This window comes from Equus caballus, chromosome 20 (assembly GCF_041296265.1).
Source record: "Equus caballus isolate H_3958 breed thoroughbred chromosome 20, TB-T2T, whole genome shotgun sequence".
Classification (NCBI taxonomy): Eukaryota; Metazoa; Chordata; class Mammalia; order Perissodactyla; family Equidae; genus Equus; species Equus caballus.
In genome coordinates, this window is record NC_091703.1 from 33,077,415 (window position 1) to 33,102,788 (window position 25,374).

Below are 25,374 nucleotides of genomic sequence, written 5' to 3' on the forward strand. Positions count from 1 at the left end.
AATCCTTGGATGAAGACACACATGGAGGGATCACAGAGATCTCTGGGCTAAGGGAGTTGTGAGTGAAATTAGCCCAAGGAGAAGCAGAGTCTGGGCTCCTATGTTCCTAGCAATTTCACCTGACTTCTCTCCTAGACTCTTTCATAATTCCAAGTTTCTCTTCTTAATTATAAAAACCCAATGTCAAACAACTTAGAAAGCCCCTTCGCTTCCCCCGTAGGATGGAATGCCTGAAAAGGGAGTGGGCTGGGTAGGTGTGGAATCGACAGAAATAGGCCTAGGCGGAATAAACAGGAGGACTTTAATTTTTTTTTCCTTTTTCCTTTGATGTTTGTTTCTTGCGTCTTCTCTCTGCTCTCTCCCAATGACTATCTCCTGGAGGCCACTGTCTTGCACATCCTGTTCTCTTTCTCCTCCCAGCGTCTCTGTGAGCCTGTTCATTTTGATCTATTATTGCTGCAGATGACTTCCAGACTCATCTCTAGCCTGTCCTTGTGCTGAAATCCAGTCCTCTATTTCCAGGGTTTTTTTCCCATAAAGTCTTCACTTGGATGTCATGCCATATTGAACATGGCACTCACAGGTTCCTTCAGCAAACATTTTTGGAGTATCTGCTCTGCGCTAGGTCTGAAGATACATCAGCCAACAAAGCAGTGACAGGTCTTGTCTTTGAGGAGCTCACAGTCTAAAGGGAAAGGCAGATAGCACACAAAGAAGGACGTATAAATAAAAGAGGTACAAGTGTGCGAAAATGCTGGCAGGCACCACCTCATCTTCTCACCATTAGGTCTGTAAAATCACACCCATCTGCATCCATTCTCTCCTTCCCTTCTCCCCCCTTACAAGGGAAGAGTGTCCTTCCACCTGGGCTTGGTTCCCCTCCCACCCCTCCTGCCCTCTCAGTGGGTTTCTCCTCCCCCTCCCACACTTTTTCCTTCTACCTCTCCAGGGTCCTTCCCATCAACATCCAAACACACTCTAGAACAGTAGGCACAGGAATCACCTGGAGGAGATTATTTTTATGTTTTTATACGTTATTTTCACTAAGACATAATTGACATATATTAATTTCAGGTGTGCAACATAATGATTAGATATTTATATGTATTCCAAAATGATCACCACAATAGGTCTAGTTAAAATCCATCACCACACATAGTTACAAAATTTTTTTCCTTATGATGAGAACTTTTAAGATCTACTCTCTTGGCAGCTTTCAAATATACAGTACAGCTTTATTAACTATGGTCACCATGCTATACATTACATCCCCTGACTTATTTATTCTACAACTGCAAGTTTGTACTTTTTGATTCCTTTCACCCATTTTGCCCACCTTCTGCACCCCACCTCTTGGCTTCCACCAAGCTGTTCTCTGTGTCTGTGAGTTCATTTTCCAGAAGAAATTCCATGTATAAGTGAGATCTTGGGTACTTTCTTTGTCTGACTTATTTCACTTAGCTAATGCCCTCAAGGTCCGTGTTGTAGCAAATGGCAAGATTTCCTTCTTTTTTATGGCTGAATAATATTCCATTGTATATTCATGAGATTATTTTTTGAATGCAGGTTTGGTCCCTGTCCTTTGGGATTCCTAAGTCAGTAAGTTTGAGGTGAGGGCGTCTCCAGGCAATCCTGATGCCCATGGTCCAGGGGCCCCACTTTGAAAAGCTCTACTCTTCCAGCATCCATCTTAACAGCTCATATTTTTCCCAGCTCTGCCCTCTCTCATTGCCAAGTTTCTTGAAATAATTCCTTATAAACGCTATCTCCATTTCATCATCTCCTACTCACTCTGTGTATGTTTCCTTTGCAAATTTTACCAGAGTAATTCATGTAAATAGTTTTAAAAGTCCAATAGTCCTACAGGCCTCTTATAAAAACCAGCCATCTCTGATGCAGCCCCTCCTTTTCACGCCTGACTCCTGCTCTCCAGAGGCACCAACTTCCAGCTTTTAGCTTTTTCTCCTGGTATTTGCACCTACAGATTTAAACATCATACCCATACTATATTGCTATTCATAGGTATTTAACAAAGACCTTGAATGCATCTTTTATTGGGCTAAATACTATTGTAAAGCTCGAAATAGCTTCGTGTCCCAATTTCACCTCTGAAGTAGTTTAATAATTTATATGTATCCAATATCATGGGGGATAAATATCCTTTTCAGAACAAAACAAATTTTTAAAATCCTAATTAATTTTCTCATCAGTGAACTTCGCTTTTGGCACCAATCATTAAATAAAATGAAAAGGAAATTCTTGAATAGTAAATCGCAAGAGCCCAAGAGAGAATATCCATGCCTATTGCCCTATTTATTCAGAATGTAATTTATCTAGAATTTGGCTCACAAATTTAAAAATCAACTGTATGAAAGCATGACGGTACATTTCTTTTAACTCCGGCTGGTGTCTTAGGAAAGCTCTTAGAGAAACGAAGAAAACTTTCCCAGATAGTGGACGCAGATGGGTGATTTGGGGAATCAGTAAGTAAAAATGACAGTCTTTATTAGCATTTAAAACCATGGCTTCAATGAAGTATGGAAAACTCTTAGACAAGCTCCAAGTCCCTGAAATGGCATGGCACCTTTTTTTCTTTTCTTTTTTGCAAAGAGAAATACTAGCACAGTCCTTCTGAATATCCATCTTCCTCTTCCTCAGCTCTGTAGTGAGGACACAGGCTTATTTCCTCCTCTTCCTTCTCCTCCTCTTCCTCTTCTTGTAATTCTTTTTATAATTCTCCTTCTAATTCTCCTCCTGCTCCTTCTTTTTCTTAAATTTTTTTTATTGTGGTAAAATATGCCTAACATAAAATTTACCATTTTAACGATTTTTAAGTGCAGAGTTCGGTGGCGTTAGGTATATTCACGTGGTTGTGCGACCATTGCTGGTGGTTTCTTCTGGATCCCCTGCTGGACCCACCACATTCAGGCCCAGTTCAGCATAATCTCTAATCTCTGTCCATGCACTTGAAACGTGAAGAGGTGCAGACCTCTGACGCTGCAGCTTGGTCTTGCTGGTCATACCCTTCCAGAAGCTGTCCTGGGGCAGCACAGCTGTCACTCCCATAGGCCCTGGTGTGCTGGAGCTCTCCCCGACACAGCTTTCTGCGGCCATGTAGTCATTTCTGTGTAGGTGAACTAAGACTTGAGCAACTGTTTTCTTATAAACGGTTGGATAATTTGAATTTCCTTATAAATATTTTTTTCTTTCTGAACAGGGTGCCGTCTGATCAATGCTGCATCCTTGTGCTAGCAGTCTTGAGGCTTTTCCTAAGCATCCAGCTGCCTGCCCAAGTGCTCCTCATTTTCAGACGTGTTGGCTGTCTGTTGACATAATCGTACTGACTTCTCTGGATCTACATTTCCTGCAAGCTTTCCAGCTCATTCCAGTGCCGGCTGTGTTCCAATGCCTCCAGGGCTGCTCTATTGGGAGTGCTGTTTTCTAGAAACGTTACGCTGGCTTTCTCAATCAGTTGGTAGCTTCTGCATCTCCTTCAACATCATGCTGGTTTGCTCAGAAGCTCTGCTTTTCCATATTCGGAAGTGGCACTGTCATAATCCGGCTTCCATTTGCAAACAACAGTTTTCAGGTATTTCTCTGCTTTGACAAGGTTGTTCAGCCCCTCATTTCTCTTTTGAGCTGCCACCTCCACAGTCCGTCCCTGACAAGGAGGGTGACAGAGCCTCTTCCTTTAGGCCCATGAAAGAGCTCCAGTCATCTATTCATAGATTTTTCATTTCAGACATTATCTGTTTGCTTATTCATTGTCTCTCTCTCTCACTTGAATATAAGCTCCCTATGTACTTTTTTGCCACTGTGTCCCATGCCTGGCATGCCACATGACTCATAGAAGGTTCGTAAGGAATTCTTTTTTTTTTTTTGGTGAGGAAGATTGGCCCTGAGCTAATGCCTCTTGCCAATCTTCCTCCTTTTGCTTGAGGAAGATTGTTGCTGAGCCAGCATCTGTGCCAATCTTCCTCCACCTTGCAGGTGGGATGCCGCTGCAGCATGGCTTGATGAGCTGTGTGTAGCTCCACACCCAGGATCTGAACTTGCCAACCCCGGGCCACCCAAGTGGACCACGTGAACCTAACCACTACTCTACTGGACCAGCCCCTCAAGGAATATTTTTGAGTGGATGAATGAGAAGTCCTGGACGCAGAGTGCCTAACAGAGAGAAATTTAGACTCAACTCCCAGATTCTCTCTAACCCATTCCCACTGCTACTATTTGGTCTACACTTTATACTTAAAAAATAAATAAAGGAAAGAATCAAGTAATCATCCCAAGGCTCCTTCACCCCTAGCATTTCCTTGTGTCTCTCCACTGAGAGAACTTTTACGAACTGCCTGATGCATCAGTTCTGACCTCGACTGCCTAAAGAACCCTGCAAAATCTGGTCTCACCTCAACTTTACAGCCCGACTGCCCTCAGTTGGTGCATTGGAACCTGCAGGCTTTCCTCAGGTGGGGACGGCGTGCTGAAAGCCCCAGAGTGAAGGGGGGATTTACGCTTGAGGGTCTCTGCTGAAGGAGCCCTCCCATTTTGGTGTAAGCTCCTCGTTACTTCGACCCAGCCAAGGGAATGCTGCTGGGAAGATCAGTCCAGATGACCTTGATGGGGTTTTCAAACAGCACGATTTCTCCTTCCTCTGAGCTCCAACTGTGCTTAGTGTTAAAACACGCAAAGAGAGACGATATACAGTTTCTGTTTGGTTGCCTTCTTAACATGCGCTAGATTCGAAGATTCACCTAGGCGAGTATAGCGTCAAAAAAAAAAAAAAAAAAAAAAAAAGCTGACAACTCTGATTAGCAATGTTCTGGAATGAAGGAGAAAGTGCAAAGGAGATTGGTCAAATGATTCATTCATTCAATACAGAAGCACAGCTGAATCAGCATTCAGGCCCATAATAGTCACATTTAAAAAAAAGGAAGAGGAGGAGAAAACTATAAATGCTGCAATCTCTAAAGTACGGTTTTCACATGAGGGGTTAACTTTAATCTAGATACCAGTGGTTATGCTGACTTAAAGGAAACAGGAAAAAGAGATATGCACAATGCTCTTAATTAGATATGAAAAATGCAAAAGTGAGTGTCGCACCTGAATAAAAATTGATGTATTTCAGAAAGGACTACAGTCCTTGGGTCGACCTCAGCCTCTGACCCCTCCACATCCTTCACCACAGCTTCCAGGCATACAACCAAGGCCACCACAGCCCAAGGGACCACTGCAGAGTCTGTGTCCACAACGGGCTCTTCTACAGGGCAGAGCAACTCAGCCTGTCAGATCATCACAGCCTCCACCACAGCTTCTGAGACCGCTATAAGCTCTGAAACAACCACCACCACCACCACAGCCTCTGAGGTCACCACACCCTCCACCACAGCATCTGTGCCCACCATGACCTCTACCACAGCCTCTGAGAGCATCAGGGCCTCCATAATGTCTGTGCCCACCACAGTCTTCACCACAGGCCCTGAAACCACCAAAGCTTCCACAGAGGCTCTAAGATCATCTTGTCCTCCACCAAAATATCTGTGTCTACCAGAGCATCCAACACAGACCACAACGTCTGTGCCCGTCACAACTACCACGATAACATCTCTGCCCACCACATTCTTTACAATGGTCTCTGAAATCACAACTAGTTCTGGGACCACCATAGCTTCCACCACAGCCTCAGGGGCCACTGCAGAGTCTGTGTCCACAAAGGGCTCCACCATAGGCTCTCAGAACAACTCAATCTCTCAGACCATCGCAGCCTCCATCATGGACTTTGAGACCACCATAGGCTCTGAAATGACCACAACCATCGGCACGGCCTCTGAGATCACCACATGCTCCAGCATCTGTATCCAACATGACCTCTACCACAGCCTCTGAGAGCACCAGGGCCTCCACAGTAATGGCTGTGCCTACCACAGTCTTCACCATGGCATCTGAACCTACCAAAGACTGAGACCACCAAAGATTCTGAATCTACCACAGTTCCTCTCACAATTTCTGAGGCTGTCAGGTCCTCCCCCACAGCATCTCTGCTTATGACAGTCTCTACTCCTGCCTTTGAATTCACTATGGCCTCTACCATAGTCTCTGAGACAACTGTGTCCTCCACAATAACATCTGTGCTCCTCACAGCCTCCAACACAGGCTCTCAGAACCCAACAGCTTCTGAGACCACCATGGCCTCCACCACTGACTATAGTCTCCACTGAAGCCTCTGAGATGACTCTTGCCTCTGCCATTACATCTGTGTCCACCGTAATCATCACCACAGCCTCTGAGACCACCAGTGCTTTCACCACAGCTTCTGAGATCATCATCCCCACTACCAAAATGTCTGTTCCAACTACAGACTCCAGCACACCCTCTGAAACCACCATAAGTTCTGCAACCACCTCAGCCTCCCAAACAAATTCTGAGACCCTCAGTTCCTCCATTATAGTATCTGTGCCAATGACAGCCTCTATCCCAGCTTCTTGGTCCACTGTGGCCTCCAACAAGGTCTCTGAGACCACCACAACCTCCACAATAACATCTGTGCCCACGATAGTCTATGCCAGGACATCTGAAACCACCACAGCCTCTGAGAGCACCAAGGGTCTGAATCCACCACAGCCTCCACTATAACATCTGAGATCACCTTGCTCTTTACTCCAGCATCTGTGCCTGTTACAGCCTCTGTGATGACATCTATGCCAGCCACAGTCATCACTATGGGCTCTGAAACCATTGCAGGTTCTGAGGCCACCTCAGCTTCCCTCACAGCCTCAAGGGCCACTGCAGAGTCTGTGTCCACAGTGGGCTCCACCACAGGCTCTGAGAGTTACATGGTCTCCACCACAGCATCCGTGCCCAACACAGCCTCTACCACAGATTCTGAGACCACTATAAGCTCTGAAATGACCAAAAACATCATTATAGTCTCTAAGATCACCATGTGCCTCATCACAGCATCTGTGCCCATCATAACATTTACCATAGCTTCTGAGACCACCAGGGTCTCTATGATAACATCTGTGCCCACCACAGTCTTCACCACAGCCTCTGAAACCACCATAGTTTCTACCAGAGTCTCTGAGACCACCCAGAGTCTCTACTCCAGCCTCGGAGCCCACTATGACCTCCAACATAGTCTCTGAGACCACTATATCCTCCACAATAACATCTGCGCCCACCACAGCCTCTACCACAAGCTCTAAGAATACAGCCTCTGAGACTGCCATGACCTCCACCACCACTTCTGAGACCACCATGGCACCTACAACAGCCTCGGAGACAATGACAGTTTTCACTAAAGCCTCTGAACCACCTGGAGAGTCTGTGCCCTCCACAACTACTCCAATGCCTGCTGAGACCACCACAGCCTCTGTGCCCACCACACCTACCACCATAACATCTGTTCCCACTACAGTCCACACCATGGCCTCTGAATCCACCACAGTCACAGCCTCTACTATAACATCTGAGATCACCTTCCTCTCTACCACAGTGTCTGTGCCCACCACTCCCTCCATGATAATGTCTGTGCCCACCACCGGCTTCACCACAAACTCTGAGACCTCCACAGCTCTGAAAAGATCACAACCATCACCAAAGCCACTGAGGTCACCGTATTCTCCATCACAGCATCGGTGTCCACCGTGAACTCTGTCATAGCCTCTGAGAGCACCAGGGCCTCCATGATAACATCTGTGCCCATCAGGGCCTCTGAAACCACCACAGGCTCTGAGACCCCTGTAACTTTCTTTACAACCTCTGAGACCACCATGGCCTCCTCCTCAGCCTCTGAAGCTATCATGGCTTTCATCATGGCCTCTGAAACTACTGCATCTTCTACTAAAATGTCTATATCCAGCACAGCCACCAGCACAGGCTCTGAGACAGCTATAGTCTCTACCAAAGCTTCTGTGACAACAGCCTCAACCACAACCTCTGAGAGCACTGCAGTGTCTTTGTCCACCACACACTCTGAGATCACCACAGCCTCCACCTTAAGATCTGAGACCAGCATGGCCTATAGTACAGCTTCTGAGGTCACTTCAGAGTCTGTTAGCAGTGTGGCCTCCACCATAGTCTCTGAGTCCACCTTGCCATCCACAATAACATCTGTGAGCACCACAGCCTCCAGTACAGGTTCTGAGACCATCAAGTCCACCACAGCTTCCTCATCAGCATCTCAGCTCACCACAGGTTTGTCTATTTTGCCTGTGCCTACTACAAACAGCACTGTATTTTCTGAAACCCTGACTGTCTAAACCACAGCCTCTAAGAGCACCACAGGCTCCTTCTCAATGTCTGTGCCCACCATATTCTCCTCCATAGTTTCTGGGGATGCTAAAGCTCCCACCTCACCTTCTGGACCCACCACAGCCTCAGAGGTCACCACAGCCTTCACTTTGGCCTCATTGCCCCTCTTGGCCTCTACCTCCACCTTTGGGGCCACTGCAGTCTCCATCAGTGTCTCTAGACCTTTCACAATCTTTTCTGCCACCTTGGTGTCCACTAGGACCGCTGACTTTTCTACTCAATCCATCACCAACACAGCTGTATCAGGTACTAACTACCACATCTTCTCTAATCACACACCTTTACTCCAGTGATAACCACCACCTTTTCACCTGTTTTTGTCATTTCTTCTCTGGATTCTAGTCAAGCCACCATACCTGTTACATATAATTTTGTTTCCTTTTCTTCAGTCCTACTTATTTCTGCTCTGGCCTCATCTCCTTTTGTTTAGTGTCCATCGTTTCCATCCCAATCAGAAATACTTGCTTGCAAATATTCCCCCCACCACCAGTTAATTATAGTCCATCACTTCTGCCTACAGAAAACTCATCTCAACTCTGTGACAACCATCCTCACTTGTCAGCTGCTCTCACTTCTGTGCCAAGTACAATCAACTCTATTCCATCCGTCATCTGTGACACCACCGCCTCATCTTCAATTTATTGACTATTGTTCCAGAGGTTACAAACTACACTTCGTGGGCCAGGTCTTGCTTGTTACCTGTTTTTCTAAATGAAGCGTTATTGGAGCACAGCTACACCTATTCATTTAAATCTATAGCTGCTTTCCAGCTACTTTGCACAGTTATGACAGGGACTGTGTGACCCAAATAGCTTAAAAATCTACCATCTGACACTTTACAGAAAAAGTTTGCCAATCCTTGCTCTAGTCTAAGACCAGAATGATTTTTTTCATTCTCTGGCAGTTCTCTGAATAAAACCACCTCTGCACTTGCCATCAGCACTCGTGTTGGACCTGAGTCCACCTGCTTAATTCTGAACCACCCACTGCTATTCCAGGGACAGACACTGTTCTTGTATCAGTGCAACCACTTCCGACCTAAGCACAACCATTGCTGCCGGAGCCACCACCTCCACTGCCTCTGCTGTATTAGGTCCTCCCACCTTGTTCTAGTCCACCCTTCCTGTCCCTGGGGCCAGCCTCCTCCACGTGGGCCAGGTTCTGCCACATCTGTTCCTAGCGCCTCTCCTCGACTTTGTTGACCGCCATGATTGTGTTAGATCATGTCACCTATGCTCCCAGCCATCGCTGCTGCCTCACCCGTGAGTACACCTGATTCTGTCCTCTCTTCCTCTGGCACCGTCCTTACACTCAGTGACTGCATCAGAAGAGCGTCAGACCTTATCCTTTTTATCCCAGCCCACTCTCTTCTATTTGGGTGGCCACTTCTAAATTGAACAGATCTTCCACTTCGGCATCAGTCACAGTCACATTTCCTCAATCTTCTGCCTCCACCAGCACCATCAGTGGACATATTGTACCTTCTCTTCTCTAAGACAATCACTTCTATTCTAGGGATCATGGCCTCAGGTGAATCACCTCCTACCATCTCTCCTCCCACCACAACACATCTCTCCAAACCACCGCCACCATAGGTGTGTTGGATTCAACCACTCTGCTCTAACTACACCTTCCTCCCCTTTAATTATCTCCACTACAAATGCATCATATTGTGTGACCTGTTTCCTAGGCCCCAGGACCATTGGAAGCAGACTACCCCCATCTCTGTCACCACAGCCCCTGGAATGGACTCCATGACCCCTGCTATCAGCAATACTGCCCCTCGGACAGCCCTGAATACCTCTGGCCTGGGCACATCCACTATTGGAACATCATCTACCACCTCAGTCCCAGGTATCAGGACCACCAGGACAGGATCCACCTATGAGCCAACCACCACTCCTAGAACCAGTACCAGCTCCCAGAAAACAGGCCCAGTCACCACAGTCCTGAGCCACATGCCAAGAAGTGGATAGTTGCAGCCCTGGGCCATCATCTTCATCTCTCTGGCTGCAGCTGTGGTTGGTAGGGGGCTGCTGGTATGACTGAGTTTTTGCCTGGTGAGTTACTGTGCGTAGAGATGGTGGGAACCCACCTAGAAGATAGATCAAGAGTAGGTGTAGAATAATAGGACTGGGACCACTGGGATATTAAGAAAGAGAGAGCAGTGTGGAGAGTCCCTGTATCCTAGCCCAGTCCATAAGAGAGCAGGAGCAAACCTGTAGTCTCATTTATCAGCTCGTTGCAACAAGGGAGACTGTACACCAGAGGGACTAAGGAGCTTCTCACCAAACTGTAGAAAGAGTCATGATAATGCTGGGGAAAGCGTGGAATTTCGGCAACAGTTAAATGAAGCAGAGTTTTAGTAAGCTCAAGACAAAGAAGGGCTGGGAGGACAAGGGTCAACAGGAACTCTGGACCATGAAGTGGACCCAGTTTCCTTGGAAACAACCTTACAATAGACGTGGGATGCTGTATTCTGAAACTCCGCATCTGCCCTGGGTTGGAAATTGAGGCTGCTTCTCTGTGTCAAAGTAACTGAGATTCTCCAGACAAGAACGAGATATTTCCTTCTTACTGATATAATTTCAAAGACCAAATTTGGATGGTCTATGATTTTAGAGAACTACGTTTTTCATTGACTGAATCACTGAAAGTGAGTAAGTTACTCAAAGAAAGGGGATGCTATGATGCCTTACAGCTGCAGCACGTCCTCGGGGAAAACATTCCTTCCAGTGAACTAAGGAGCTGACTTTATCCGTGTTGTAATCCCAGCCTGATGAATGGGGTAGATGGTTATTGTCTCTGCCTGACTTTTCTTTCCTCACATATCACAATATAAAGACCATGAGAGAGAGGAAGACAGAAAATATAAATGATAGATGTAGTGAGAAGTAGAAAAACAAAGAGAAGAAACTTAAAGTGGGGACCTGAGAGACAGGCAAGTGTGTGGGCATGGGTGGTTTGAGCAGAGGAGAGTCGAGAGTATAAGGGAAGCACATCTTTTACAAAACAAGCGTATCTTTTATAAATTGCCACCAGAAAAAGGATCTCCAGAAAGTGATGAATGTTTGGGCCCACAATAGGTCTTTCATTTCCTTTATAGATATTACCATATGCTGCTTCAGAGGGTGAGGGGCTAAGATTGGGGGCTCTTTCTCCCTTCTTTCATGATTTTTCCCAAGTGAAAAGGCATTTACTTTTCTAGATACCCCTAGGCACAGCTCAAATAGGCTGGAAATTTTAAAATACTTCACTAAATACTAAGGGCGGATAACAGGGAAATACCCTTAGGAAGAACAGAAGCCACAGAAATGCTTGGTCATGTAGGGGAGGCTTCCGATGCTCTGAGAGCTGACAGGTTTCGAGGCCTGGAGCCCTCTGCACTTCTCTGTGGTGGACGTGAAAGCCACATGCCAGCAGCACACTGCATTTGTGCATTCTGTTCTCCATCCTGGTCTTAATCTTCTATTCTAACATATTTTTCTTGTTCTATATTAAACACTTTATATTTTCCCATTTTGGCTGGATGTATTCCTGGAAGTGGACTTCAACATTTGTAGGATGAGCCAGAGGAAATATACCATAAATAAATGAAAACTTCACACACTAGCCACGAATGGTTGGCATAATTTACAGTCAACTTACTTGAGTTGCCTATTTCAGATTGTCTGATGTTTCCTTATGGGGAGAAAAAAAATGAGACTCACCTGCCATGAGCAATCCTCTAAATGTTTAAGATAAAAATATAGTAATAACCACCAGCACTTTATTAACTGTTTACTAAGTGTGAGGTCCAGAACCAAGAGCACAAGAGAGCATCGTCTCTCCTTTACTCTGCTTTGCCACCTTCCGGACATGTACTCTTCTTATCTCATTTTGCAGACTAGGACGCTGGAGTCAGAGACTGAAGTAACTTGCTGAAGATCACAGGGTGAGGCACTGGCAGAGCTGGGGCTCTAACTGCTCGACAGGAGAGCCTGTGCTCTTGGCTGCAGTATATAAAGCCGATTCTCCAAGCTTTAGCTCTTTATGGGCTTTCTCTTATCTTTTTAAAAAGAAATTGAAGTATAATTTACAAGAAGTGCACAAATCTCAAGTGTACAGCTTGATTAATTTTAAATGTGTACACACCCATATAACCACCACTCAGCTCAAAATATTGAACATTTCTATCACCTGAGTGATGTGTCCCTTCCCAGTCAATACCTGCCCACCTAAAGGTGACTACTATTCTGACGTCTATTTTACCAACTTTCATTTATTTCTACCTTCCTTACAGACATGCAACTTTCTTGGTTGATTAACACAACGAAAGCCTCTCTGTTTCTGAGAAACTCTACTCCCTAGGTACAGGATGTGGACTTGCCCTTGTCTTGAAAGATTAGCAGCATGTAACCTTACCAAGGTACAGAGCAATGATCACAGCATTCACATAGAGGCTACGCAAGTGCAATAAATAGGAAGGCTGTTTTCTCAGGGACGTGAATAAATAAATAAATGAGAGGAGTAGAGCCAGCAAAATCACACACACACGCAAAGAATGAATGAGAAGAGACAAAATAGACGGTATTGAAAAGTGAAAATTTGTGATTTTTGACAATCCAAGATGGTTTAATGATATGGAAGGAAAAGATTTAACTCTAATAATAAATTTTTGTGTGTGCATCAGGAAGACTGGCCCTGAGCTAACATTTGTTGGCCATCTTCCTCTTTTTGCTTGAGGAAGATTGTCACTGAGGTAACATCTCTACCAGTCTTCCTCTATTTTATGTGGGATGCCACCACTGCATGGCTTGATGAGTGGTGCTAGGTCTGTGCCTCAGATCTGAACTTGCGAACCCTGCACTGCCGAAGCAGAGCACCGAACTTAACCACTACACCACTGGGCCAGTCCTCTATTAATAATTTTATTTTCTCATTTAGAAGTACTTTTCTTTTCCTCTGATAAGTAGAGGCATTTATAACCTTCATGGCCACAGAATTCACCTTGGTCTGGACCTGGACTCAGGACTGTGCTCTGGAACGTCCCAAGCCTGGAAAATGAACTGGTTAGTGGAGGAGCACATGGCTTTGGACATAAGGTGAGCCAAGGTGTGGGCCATGAATGAAGCCACAATCATAGGTGTGCTTATGGCATGAATCCCGGCAGGAGTCATGGACATGGCAGAGGTCATCACAGCCGTGAAATGGATCACAGAAGAGGCTGCTGAGGAAGCCATGGAGGAAAAGTGGAGTATGGGTGTAGACTGGATAACGGGGGATGCCATGAAAAAGAAAATACTGGGGAAGAGGGGGATCATGGAGGAGAAGGCAATGACCATAAAATGAGTTGGGATGGGCTTCCAAAAGGTCTTCAGGGAATTGGCCATAGAGATGGTCATGAGCAAAGTCAAGAAAAAAAACCAGAGGAAAGATCACAGTGAACTTGACCAACAGGGCAGACAGAAAAACAGATAGTGATTCTAGCGGAGATTTGCAGCCTCATCAGATTTGCTCATGAGCCCAACTAAAAATATCCCCTGAGCTTAACCATAGTTCAGAACCTCTTAGGAGGTCACTGTAACCAACTGTAGAACAATTTCCCTTTGGTCTCTCAACATGCAAGTGATGACTGTGCCCTTTTGGCTTTGAAGTTCCACTCTTTTTTTTTCACTTTACACAATCTATCTGTATTCAGAAATGCCTGTACTATATGTGAACAGCATTTTTCTCTTACACAAATAAATGGATATATGTCATTCTCAGGTAAATAATTCTTTTTTAAAATTTTTTACATATTTATTTGCTTTGTGACTTTCAATATTTTTATTATTTAAAAATTTTTTTAAAATTGCAGTAACATTGGATTATAACATTATATCGCTTTCAGATGTACATCATAATATATTTGGAATTCTGTGTAGATTACATCATGTTCACCACCCAGAAACTAATTATTGTCCATCCCTTACATGTGAGCTTAATCACCCCTTTTGCCCTCCCCCCTTCTCCTATGGTAACCGCCAATCCATCTCCAATGCTATGTGTTTGTTTGTCGTTGTCAGATAAATAGTTCTACATTGACTTCTGTACTGAACATCACAACAAAAAATACAAGATGAAGTTTTACTTCCTTGTTTCCTCAGGATGCAATGTGACCAGTAAGAAGAAGAATCATATCATTCCAGCTTAATAAAAAAACAACAAACTCATAGTGTTCATGGTAGCAAGACGACTAGCTTACCTGTTTATCTGCTTGGGCATTCTTTTCTCTCTGATTTCCTTCGTTACTGAGTGCTTACTATGTGCTAAGCATTGTACAAGGTGACTTTAAGTGCACTATCATTTAATGATTTTGAAATTCATAATCTCAAAAAAATCTTTTGAGAACTTCCACTTTTCTGGCAATATGGTGGACAAGGTACATTAACTACTCCTCTTAATGAAAGCAACAGAAGTTGCTGGATAAATATTGAAAAAATATTTGTAACTGTATCAATTAGCTGGGTAGATAGTAGGTAATATTTAGATCAACAACCAGGAGAAGGTTGAGACTCAGAGAGGATTAAGGAGAGCTTGAACCAGCCTTTACATTGAGGGCATTTGCCAAATTTGATGAACTTCAGCTTACCATCTCATAGCCTCTTAGCACTTGGGGTACAGGAGACAAAGTCCAGGACCCCATAAGGAGTGGGGTCTAATAGGAGACCTTAAATAAAGATGAGTCCTAAAAGGGTTAAAGCTTCAGTGCATGATTAAACTGGAGTACAATTGCATTGCCCATCACGCATTATGGGGACTGAGAAAACTGTCTATCTGTAAACTTGACATTGAGTGGAGGGAGTGAAAAATCATCCCAGAGAATTTGTAATTGCATGATATTCGTCATTTTTTAAAAAAAAATCAGAGTAAGGCAAAGTCATTGAATCATTTATAATGAAAGTAAAAATAAAAAACACACTCATAGAGAACAGTAAGATAGTTCTTTGACAGGGGAAAATGACAATCCTTTTACAGTCGTTTCTTAAATCAGCAGCCTAAGAGGACAAAAACAACACAGAAGGTTAAAAACACTGTTGAGTTAATTTCTAAGAGTTCCACAGAGAAAATGATGTAACAACTGTCTTACTGGATTCTGAAAGGGAGACTGTCACACCAGAGACATTTCCTTCATTGAAAGATGGTATCCCAATAAGGATGACTGTAGCAAAAATTATGTCAGTTGACATTTCAAGGATGCCAACTGTGGAAATGGTTTTTGTGGCTGGTTGAAGGGGAGGATTCCCAAAGCAGAGGGAAGTCACCCTCTATTTATATCAGGCTTGGTAATCCTGACCATGGAGTTGATTGGTGAAACAAACACGGTAGCGGTACCCGGCCCATCAACCCCATAAAACATTAACCACAGCCCTGCTCAGAACAAGCCTAACATGTTCTCTTAGCTTACAGGAAACCACCAAGAGAGGAAAGAGAAGGTGGCTGAGATATAGGTCAAATCCAGTTAAAACCAGTTGAAGGCAACATGGCAGTCTGCCTTGACCTGACATAGACCCTGCAGCTAATTATGTGCTCATTGTAATACATTACGGTATTACAGAACACAACCACTGAAGCCATGACAGTTTACAACGGCCATGGCAATGGCAAGATATAACCAAATAAGGAAAGAAAAGAGGTGGCACCCCTCAAACGTATGCCCATTTCTTGTAATAATGATGAATATTCCTCCCATTCATTACCTCGACCCCTTATAACAGCTGCTTAATCAATGCAGGAACTAAGAAGTTGATTTGTAAACTTTGTTCCCACCTCTCCATTCTTTGGCCATTGAATAAAGCTTGTGCTATTGAATGCACAGCTTTGGTCTCGTTTCAAAGTTGTGACACCAAACAGAGGAAGGACCCCAAGAGGAAGGGCAACAGCCCCTTCTTCAGGTCTCTCCCCAGCTGGGAAAAGAGTTCAATTGATAACCGTGGGAATTCTGTAAGCACTTGTTGGCAGCCTGATCTTCACCTATCTGATGGCCATCCTTTCTTTTTTTTTTTTAAATTGAGGTATAACTGACTTATAACATTATATTAGTTTCAGGTGTACAACATAATGATTTGACACATGTATACACTGAGAAATGATCACCACAATAAGTCTAGTTAATATCCATCTAGGTTTGTAGCTTCAGATCATACAAACTGTGTAGCCAGAAAACCATCTTAGACTCACTCATTGTCCTCCAGGTCTTCTTCTTCTCTAGGAAGATTCTTCTTCCCTACTTCTTTGTCTCTTCCAAATGCTATGTGACAAGTAAGGAGAAAATTGCCTGGACATGTTACAAATTAAAATCTCGAAATACACCTGGCATTTATATATTTATGTTTTCATGTATTTCTTTTTGTTTTTCTGTCGTCTTTTATTATTATATGCTTATCATGTGCCAAACACTGTTCTAGTGCCTCTAAACATACCGTCATTTATTTCTCAAAACAATCGAATGAGAACTTACATTTCTAGCTCTGTAACAGGGTAGGTGCCTTGACTTAAAATATCCTGAAAAACTTAAAAAGGTGGACTAAAAATTCTTCTTAAGTGAATGATGAGTCGCCAGGAAAGTTAGGAATGCTAAAATTAAAGACTAAGTTAAGGTAGGAACCTAGGGAGGTGAGGGAAGTACTGAGGCCAACTTGTGCCAGATCCAGTGAACTTCAGTTTCGCGTTGTGCAGCCTCCATCAGACCAGACCAGGTGGGGACTCTCTCAGAGGACCCTCACATAAATCGGAAACCTTCAGGGAGAGTGTAAACTAAAAATAAGCCCACCTCTCCTCAAAGGAAGTGCACGCAAAATTGCCTGTCTCTAAACTTGATGCAGGAAAAGGGAGGAGAGGAGGAAGCACCTCTTGAAAAATAACTTATACCCACAACAATAATTCTCTTGGTTTGCAGCCTCAAACCATGCAATCTAAGTAATTCCAAAGACGTCAAGCCTACCATTTAATTTAAAAAGATCAGGGACCAGCCCTGTGGTCAAGTGGTTTGTCCACACACTCTGCTTCAGCGGCCTGGGGTTTACTGGTTTGGGCCCTGGGCGTGGACCTACACACCTCTCATGAAGCCATGTTGTGGCAGCATCCCCCAGAGAGGAGCTGGAGTGACTTACAACTAGGATATACAGTGATGTGCTGGGGCTTTGGAGAGAAAAAAAGAGAGAGAGGAAGATTGGCAACAGATATTAGCTCAAGGCCAATCTACTTCACCAAAAAAATTTTTTTAAAAATATGAAAACTCTTGTTTAAAAACAAAAAAGAATCATTGGCTAATAATGGCTCCATATGATTGGCCAAAACATGCAAATTCCCTGTAGAAGATCATACCTTCATCTCCGGCTTCAAAAAACGTCTACAAATAACATTCCAAGAAAAATAAATTCATAATCACAAATCTCAAATCACAGATGAAGATAGACACCATGAGTGAAAGCCAGCAAGAAACAAAAACAGACAGCAAGATCAGATCTGCAAAGACTGTCGGTGTTGGAATTATTAAATACAGAATATAAAGCAAGTAGGTTTAAATGTGTCATAGCTTTATGGTCCACTAATAGTCATTCTCCATCTTTGACAATAGAATTCTCAAGTGTTAGTTGAGCACATGTCCACTCAGCTAGAGACTATATTTCCCAGCCTCTTTTTGCAGCTTACTGCGGTTGCGTGGCTATGTTCTAGCTTCTGATGTGGAAGCAGATGACAGTAATCTCTCATGAAGTTAAAAAACAAGATAGAATTAAAATACTCGATAACATTAGGGTATGAGCTGGGAGGTGGGTAATGAGAATTAAAGTGTTCCAAGGTCCCTGTATTGTTTTGAAGGACAGTAAAAATATTGATTACATTTAGACTCTGATGAGTATGCATGTAAAAACATTTTAGGATAACCTCTAAAAGGTTGAATTTGGACTTGAATTCAGGACCTCTGCCTCCAAATAATTCTAGAAGGAAAACAAACGTTTCCTTTCTTAGAGTGCTATTGGCTTTTCAGCCACAGAGTGGGATTGCTGGGAGTCCAGGACCCAACCTGTCGTTGACTGGCCCCTCACACCTCTGCTTCAGAAGCTGCCCATCACAGTTGCTAGGCAGACCCATGCCTGAGCTTTTCCCAGCACACCCTATCCTTTCCTCACTCTCAGACTCACTCATTCCAAACTATCTGAGATGTTGCCTCTCTCACGAAGCTTCTCCTCATTGACAGGGGAATGGAGACAGCTGACTTCCGTCATACAGACTGCGCACTGGAACTCCCATCCATCCCACCCCCCTCACTCTGGCCACAAGATGTTCTCCCCATGAACACCCCAAACCCTCTGCTCATTTGGGTCTGCTCGGTCATGCTCATTTAGCTGACTGTGTGTCCTTTCTGCTGCTACAGCCCTGTCCAGATCCAACTTGAAGCTCCTAGAAAACTCAGACTATAGGTCTCCTGCCTCCAACAGAAGTGGTGATGTGGTATACCCTATTGAGAGATGCTTCTTTGAGGCTGACGAGAAAGAACTTCCGAAAGATCCCAGAGTGGAAAAGCTCCAATGAATTCTGGAAACAAACAAGAGGGGAACTCTTATGGTTGAGAGTCAGAAGGGGGCCCTATACCACCCCTTCACCTGCTCTGAGTCTGACAGGTGGCTTGTTCCTGCACATTGAACACTCTCCCCACACCCTCAGCCCCAAATTCCCCAGAGACTCCAAAGATGACTTCATTAACCCCTGGAGCTCTCTTCCCATGTTCATTTAACGTGCACACCTAGTAATGCTCCATCTGACTTCTACCCATACCCGGGAGCACACACCCCTAGTTACTGCTCTCTTTTGAGTCTCATATTTCTGTTTGCTTGAGAGATGTGGGGTCCTGCCCCCTTAGCTCAGTCCATTAGGGCTTCTTCTGTGCTAAAGGAGGCACACAGGACTTCCTCACCAGGAAACAAAATCTTGAAGTAGAACAGGTTTCTGGCCCCATCCCTGCCTCAGAGGGTGGGTCCCTTCCACTCTGACAACCTTGATCTCCTTATCCCGTTCTGCTTCTCGCTCCAACCCAGCCCAGTGCCCTGCCTAGTGTAATCATGTCATTCTCCTTTCTAACCTTCCTCTTGACCCCTGATCTATTCCTTCCCAGGCGCAGTATTGTTTTGTTACTTGCTCACAGTTGGCAGAAGAAAAAGCCAACTTCTCAACCCCTCCCCAACCCACTGAAGCTATAAAGGCCTCTGCAGCTCTTCCATGACAAAGACAGGACAGCATCACATGGAGGAAGCCTAAGGAACCCAGGCGTCCAGCCTCCTACCTCCCCGGGCTCAAAGTTCTTCCCAAGAACACATACTGAGGAAACCTAAGCTCCCAGAATCTCCAGCTTTTATCTCTTTGCCTTGAACTCTCCTTTCTCAAGAATCCTGTTCTTTGCCTTCTAGGTCTTGGCCACCTCTGGGATCCAGGCATCTTGCTTGCCAGCCACAAAGACACAGATCGAGATGCAGAAAGGAAACATTCCCTTTAAGTATCGGTTACTAGTGTATCTCCTACTTTTAGAAGCTGGTGAGTGACTTTCTTTAAAAGTGGGTGGTTAAGAACCTTTGAGGGATTGTGGGAGATGGTGACCACTACTAGGACTATTTCTAGTTCTCCTCCACAGAGTGAGGATCATCGTTTTACTCCAATCACTCAGTCTAGTGATGTATCACCCAGGAGGCAGTCAGAGCACAGTGGTTTAAACTGTGGACTCTGGTCTCAGATTGCCAATGTATGAATCACGGCTCTATCTGTTACTTGTGTACTTTGAGTGAGTTGTTTAACTTCTCTGTGCCTCAGTTTCTGCATCTATAAGATGGTAGTAACCTGTGTGATATGGCTGGGGGGAGGGCTAAATATTAAGAACAAGAAGAGTTGACTGTTTTTAAAGATATAGCATCTATATTCTACAAACTTAATTTCTCTCCTGATCCTACCTCTGATTCCACACAGCCTAAGTCAGCCTCAGACCAAGGAGAATAGGATTCAAGAGACAAAACTGACTCCCACTCTGTTTCCACACCCCATCTCCTATTGCACAACCGGAAAGCATGACTTCTTAGAGAATTCATTATTTTGAATCAAAATTACCCCTCCTATAATTTTGACTCATCTATTCTGTTCTCCAAAACTTCTCAGCTCAAATCCACTCTCTCTTTCACATGTCACCCCTACTCTTGGTCATTTCAGTTTTTATTTAGATTTACTTATGATTCTGACCTTCAACTCCATTTGTACCTCATTGCAGATTTTGGGGGTGGCTTTGCAAAATAGAGCTAACCTCGAATCCTATGTTAGATCAAATAAGACTGAGGAAAAAATACACACATGCAGAGTGAGGTGATGGGCATCTATGTTCCAGTTAGTAGTAAAATGAGCCACAAATGAGATAAATATAGACTCTGAGGAGGCTGAGTGCCTTCATCCTTCAGGGTAGTGAGGGGAAACAATAGGCACAACCTTGACCCCAGCTGCACCTCCAAGAAGGTTGAAAAGCTTCCTTATATCTGTAGACCTTGATTTAAAGCCCTGAGTCCAGGAGATTTTATACATTTAAACTACATATAGTTTGCTCTTCTCCAGCCTCTGCTGTAGTGATCAGGAGCCCCTGGAACTTTCATGCATGTAGAATCACCAGGTCCCCTAGTTGAAGAGGCAGGTACATGACCCCATCTCAGACTCTGATTGGTTTAGCTTGGAGTGGTTTGCCTAGGGATCTTTATGCTCATCAAGCTTCCCAGGTTATTCCAATATAGGTGTTTTATGAATAACACTCTAGAGATATTTTCCAAGAAGGGAGCAATACTGTCTTAAGAATCAATCAATCAATATATACTAGTTTCACCTGGATCCTACAGTTCTTTTGTGATACTTTTTATGTGTATTGGATCTTGTAGAGCAGATCATGGAATAAGCTTATCAACCAGTGAAACTGGGTCACATAACCCTGGTGCTGGGGTGGGTGGGGTGGGTGACTTGACATGATCACTAAATGTGAGGATTCGATAGCCTGAGTTCAAATTCTTGTTCTACTAATTACTAGCTGTATAAACCTGGGCAAGTGTCAACATTTCTAAGCCTAAATTTCTTCCTCTTAGTTGGTAATAATAAAAGTGTCTATTTCATGGGGCTATAGTGAGCATTAAATAAAATTATTCCTGTAGTAAATTTAACCAAGCATTGAGCAGAAAGCATATATGCTCAATATATATATGTTACCATTTGTGATTATCATCAGACATAACCTTCAGTGATAGTAGCACATCTGTCAGCACTACATTCATTACAACCTCCAAAGGGATAAGCACAACCTCCAACACTGGATCCAGTGTGACCTCCAATGGACCCAGCACATCTATCAACACTGGATCTAGTGCAACCTCCAGTGGAGCCAGTACTGCCTCCAACCCTGGATCCAGTGTGACCTCCAGTGGACTCAGCACATCTATCAACACTGGATCCAGTGCAACCTCCAGTGGGGCAAGTACTGCCTCCAACCCTGGATCCAGTGTGACCTCCAGTGGACTCAGCACATCTATCAACACTGGATCCAGTGCAACCTCCAGTGGGGCAAGTACTGCCTCCAACCCTGGATCCAGTGTGACCTCCAGTGGACTCAGCACATCTATCAACACTGGATCCAGTGCAACCTCCAGTGGGGCCAGTACTGCCTCCAACCCTGGATCCAGTGTGACCGCCAGTGGACTCAGCACATCTATCAACACTGGATCCAGTGCAACCTCCAGTGGGGCCAGTACTGCCTCCAACCCTGGATCCAGTGTGACCTCCAGTGGGCTCAGCACATCTATCAACACTGGATCCAGTGCAACCTCCAGTGGGGCAAGTACTGCCTCCAACCCTGGATCCAGTGTGACCTCCAGTGGATCCAGCACAGCCTCCAATATTGGATCCAGCACAACCTCCAGAGGGACCAGCACAGTCTCCAATACTGGATCCAGCATGACCTCTGGAGGAACCAGCATACCTGTCAACACTGGATCCAGCACAACCTTCACTGGGGCCAGTACAACCTCCAACACTGGATCCAGTGTGACCTCCAGTGGACCCAGCACATCTATCAACACTGGATCCAGTGCAACCTCCAGTGGGGCCAGTACTGCCTCCAACCCTGGATCCAGTGTGACCGCCAGTGGATCCAGTACAGCCTCCAATATTGGATCCAGCACAACCTCCAGAGGGGCCAGCACATCTCTCAACACTGGATCCAGTGTGACCTCCAGTGTGACCAGCAGAACCACCAACACTGGATCTAGTGCAACCACAGGAGGCTCTGGCATACCTTCAACTGGAACACACACAACTTCCAATAGAATTAGCACAAGTGCTGCTACTCCTGTGAGTGAAGTGAAGCCCAGTGGGTCTCTGAAGCCATGGGAAATCTTCCTCATCACTCTGGTCTCAGTTGTGGTGGCCGTGGGACTCTTTGCTGGGATCTTCTTCTGTGTGGTGAGTGTCTAATATGTGGGAAAGTGCCTGGGAGAAGGAGTAGCAGGAACACGAGGAAATGGGGTATGAATAGTAGGGGCACCAAGTTGGGTGTGGACAGGGAGGAAAGAAAGATCAGGAGAGAGTTGCTAAAGTGAAATAGCAAGGTAGAATTGGAGGAGCCAATCAATGTGCAGAGGATACTATTGACTTGTGGAAAAAGAGGGGCCAGAAGAAGGAACAAAGGCTGGGGAAGGAGCATTAAGTGAGGGAGATAGTTTGAAAGGGGAGAAGACTCCAGAAGGAGTCCACGGAGAAGGCTTGGGGTAAGGGAATACAATTCTGAAATGATTTACCCTTCTTTTTCTAGAGAAACTCCCTGTCCTTGAGAAATGTCTTCAACACAGCTTTCTACCGCACCCATGGCCCCAACCTTGGCCTGGGACCTGGAGGGAACCGCGGAGTCCACGATAGGCCTAGGTGGAACTCTAACTGGTTCTGGAGGAGACCAGTATCTTCAACAACCATGGAGATGACAGGGAGATATGATGGGCCCTGAGCAGACCCTGAAGCCAGAGTATCACATGCTTCATGGAGGAAGCTGACCTGGGGAACCAGACACTCAAGTGTCCTTTCATTCATCCTCAGGAGTCCCCTCTCAGCTTTGTTTGGGTCTCTAACAGCCATGAGGAAGACACTTCCTTCCTCTCTCTTGCTTTTACCAGACACTGGGAAGAGGCGACTCTATTGGTCATTTAACTAAGAAATAAACACATCCAAAATATGATGGAGAGAACCTGTGTGTGCACGTGAGTGGGTGTCTACAGCGCTGAGCCGAATTTCCCAGTTATATGAGAGAACCCCCATGCCATAATCTACTTGGCATTCAAAATCTCCACAGTAAAATCCAGAGACCTCATTCCTATCTGTCCCCTTTTTCTAATTCTTCTCACCCCAAGCAAGACTGCTGTGTTTTCGAGACTCACCCAGATTGATAGGAGAGTTTAGCTGGGAGAGAAGAGAAGGGAGGGCAGGTGCCAGGATTCTACGGGCTCGTTGATTAGGCCTGTGGTCCACAGAGATTATGTTGTGGCACATAGAGAACCCAGGGCATGACGAGGTGGAGAGGTGCAGGTATGTGTGCTGTGGGGTGGAGCATGTTCACTCCAAGTCACAGTTTCCAGGGCATTTACATGTGCTCCAGACCTAGGCTAGTTGTCAGAATGAAGGTGCTGGTCGACACTTGTCTCTCTTAGAGTGGTCCCTTCGGAAGCAGAGAGAAAGTGCTTCCTGTTTTACCAAGGGAAAGACTTCTGGCCCTAACCTTTCTGGCTAAGGTTTAACCTTCAAGAGGCTCATGGCAGAGACAGCTGGGGTAAAACATTTTAAAGAGATTCTCATGAATTCCTCTCCTAGAAGGGCTGCACACATCCCTTTCATGGGTCCAGGGGATCCTACAGGTTTTGGAGGACAGAAGATAGCTGCTTTGGAAGGTTGAGTTGCTTCAAATCCACGAGGCAGTGAGGGGACTCCCACCTTGGACAGAGCCCTCAGGAGCGAATTAGCAGTTTGTTGGGGGATTCACTCCAACTCACAGCAGTGGAAACTGCTCTGCCTTCCAACACTTATTGGGTTTCTCAAACATCAGCAAACCAAAGAGTTGATCCTAATCAATGAGGCCAGGGTAAGCCCTACGTGGGATCATCATCATGATCTCTCTTAAAGGGATCCAGCAACCAGAAGGAGAAGCTGAGCTGAACACCCCAAAAAGGTGTCGCCCAGTAGTGTGAGCTGTGGAAAGCATAATGTGAAAAACACGAAAATAAATAGGATCAGGCCAAGGAATTCATTTAGATAATTAAAAATTGTAAAACATGCATTTTCAAGTTTAAAATTATAATAGACAAATTGAAAGAGGCTGACCATTGTTGAGAATAAAATTAGTAACCTGAAGAGCAAGGGGGAAAAATAACTCAAGTGGACACAACATGGTGATGTGATTTTAATGGGTGAAAATCACCCATAAAATAGAAGACACTTGGAGGACAGATTCAGGAGGACTAACATGCGAGTAATAAGGTTTCAAACAGAGAAAAAAGGAAGAGATGGATGAGAGGAAGTTAAAGAACAATAGAGAAGAAAGTTTTGAGTCTGCAGATTGAAAGGGTTCACTAATTACAAATCTGTAAATATACTAAAAACGATTGACCTATCTATTTTTAAACAGATGAACTAAATGGTGTGTAAATTATATCTCAATAAATCTATTAAAATATTATTACCAGGCATGTCATGTAAATAAAATTTTGATTTCCAAAGATAGACAGCAAATGACTCAAAGCAATGGGCACTTCGAGATAGAGGAAGATGAAAAGGAAGGAAACCTGGGTGAGCAATTTAGCTTGTGGTTAATTCACATGGTTATGCTGTGACTATCTCGCTACTCCCAGCAACTGGAGCGTGTAGGTAGTTAGAAAGCATCATTACTCAACTTCCGTCATGGAATACATTTACGCGGATGACACGTGTTTTAACTAGACAAAGCCCCAGCTCACCAAGCATGTTTGACCCAAGTCGAAGTCCAGGGGTTGG

The 25,374-nt window shown here is 44.6% G+C and overlaps 1 protein-coding gene, 1 long non-coding RNA gene and 1 pseudogene across 3 annotated transcripts in view; 1 reads left to right on the forward strand and 2 right to left on the reverse strand.

The window, feature by feature from the left end:
• Window positions 1-288: 288 nt before the first annotated feature.
• Window positions 289-25,374, reverse strand: part of LOC138919467 (uncharacterized) — a 97,204-nt gene continuing 72,118 nt past the window's right edge. Inside the window, exon 6 of the long non-coding RNA XR_011429667.1 lies at window positions 289-685. This is a non-coding gene — a long non-coding RNA (uncharacterized lncRNA). The remainder of the gene's footprint in view (window positions 686-25,374) is intronic.
• LOC100055216 (gamma-soluble NSF attachment protein pseudogene) lies at window positions 2,863-7,517 on the reverse strand (annotated as a pseudogene).
• On the forward strand, window positions 19,494-23,578 carry MUC21 (mucin 21, cell surface associated). Of its 2 annotated transcripts, none has more exons than XM_070244372.1 (3): window positions 19,494-19,863; window positions 21,635-22,803; window positions 23,153-23,578. In XM_070244372.1, exons 1-3 carry the CDS (start codon window positions 19,800-19,802, stop codon window positions 23,339-23,341), a joined length of 1,422 nt encoding a protein of 473 aa, XP_070100473.1. In that variant the 5' UTR covers window positions 19,494-19,799; the 3' UTR covers window positions 23,342-23,578. The 2 variants fall into 2 exon arrangements, with proteins under 2 accessions (XP_070100473.1, XP_070100472.1); XM_070244371.1 differs by having other exon boundaries at window positions 19,496-19,863; window positions 21,575-22,803.

Coding starts and splice junctions, on each gene's coding strand:
- MUC21 (XM_070244371.1), top strand. CDS start 19,800: ATGCAGAAAGGAAACATTCCCTTTAAGTATCGGTTACTAGTGTATCTC. Junction 19,864..21,574: donor TCTCCTACTTTTAGAAGCTG/GTGAGTGACTTT, acceptor GATTATCATCAG/ACATAACCTTCAGTGATAGT. Junction 22,804..23,152: donor CTGGGATCTTCTTCTGTGTG/GTGAGTGTCTAA, acceptor TTCTTTTTCTAG/AGAAACTCCCTGTCCTTGAG.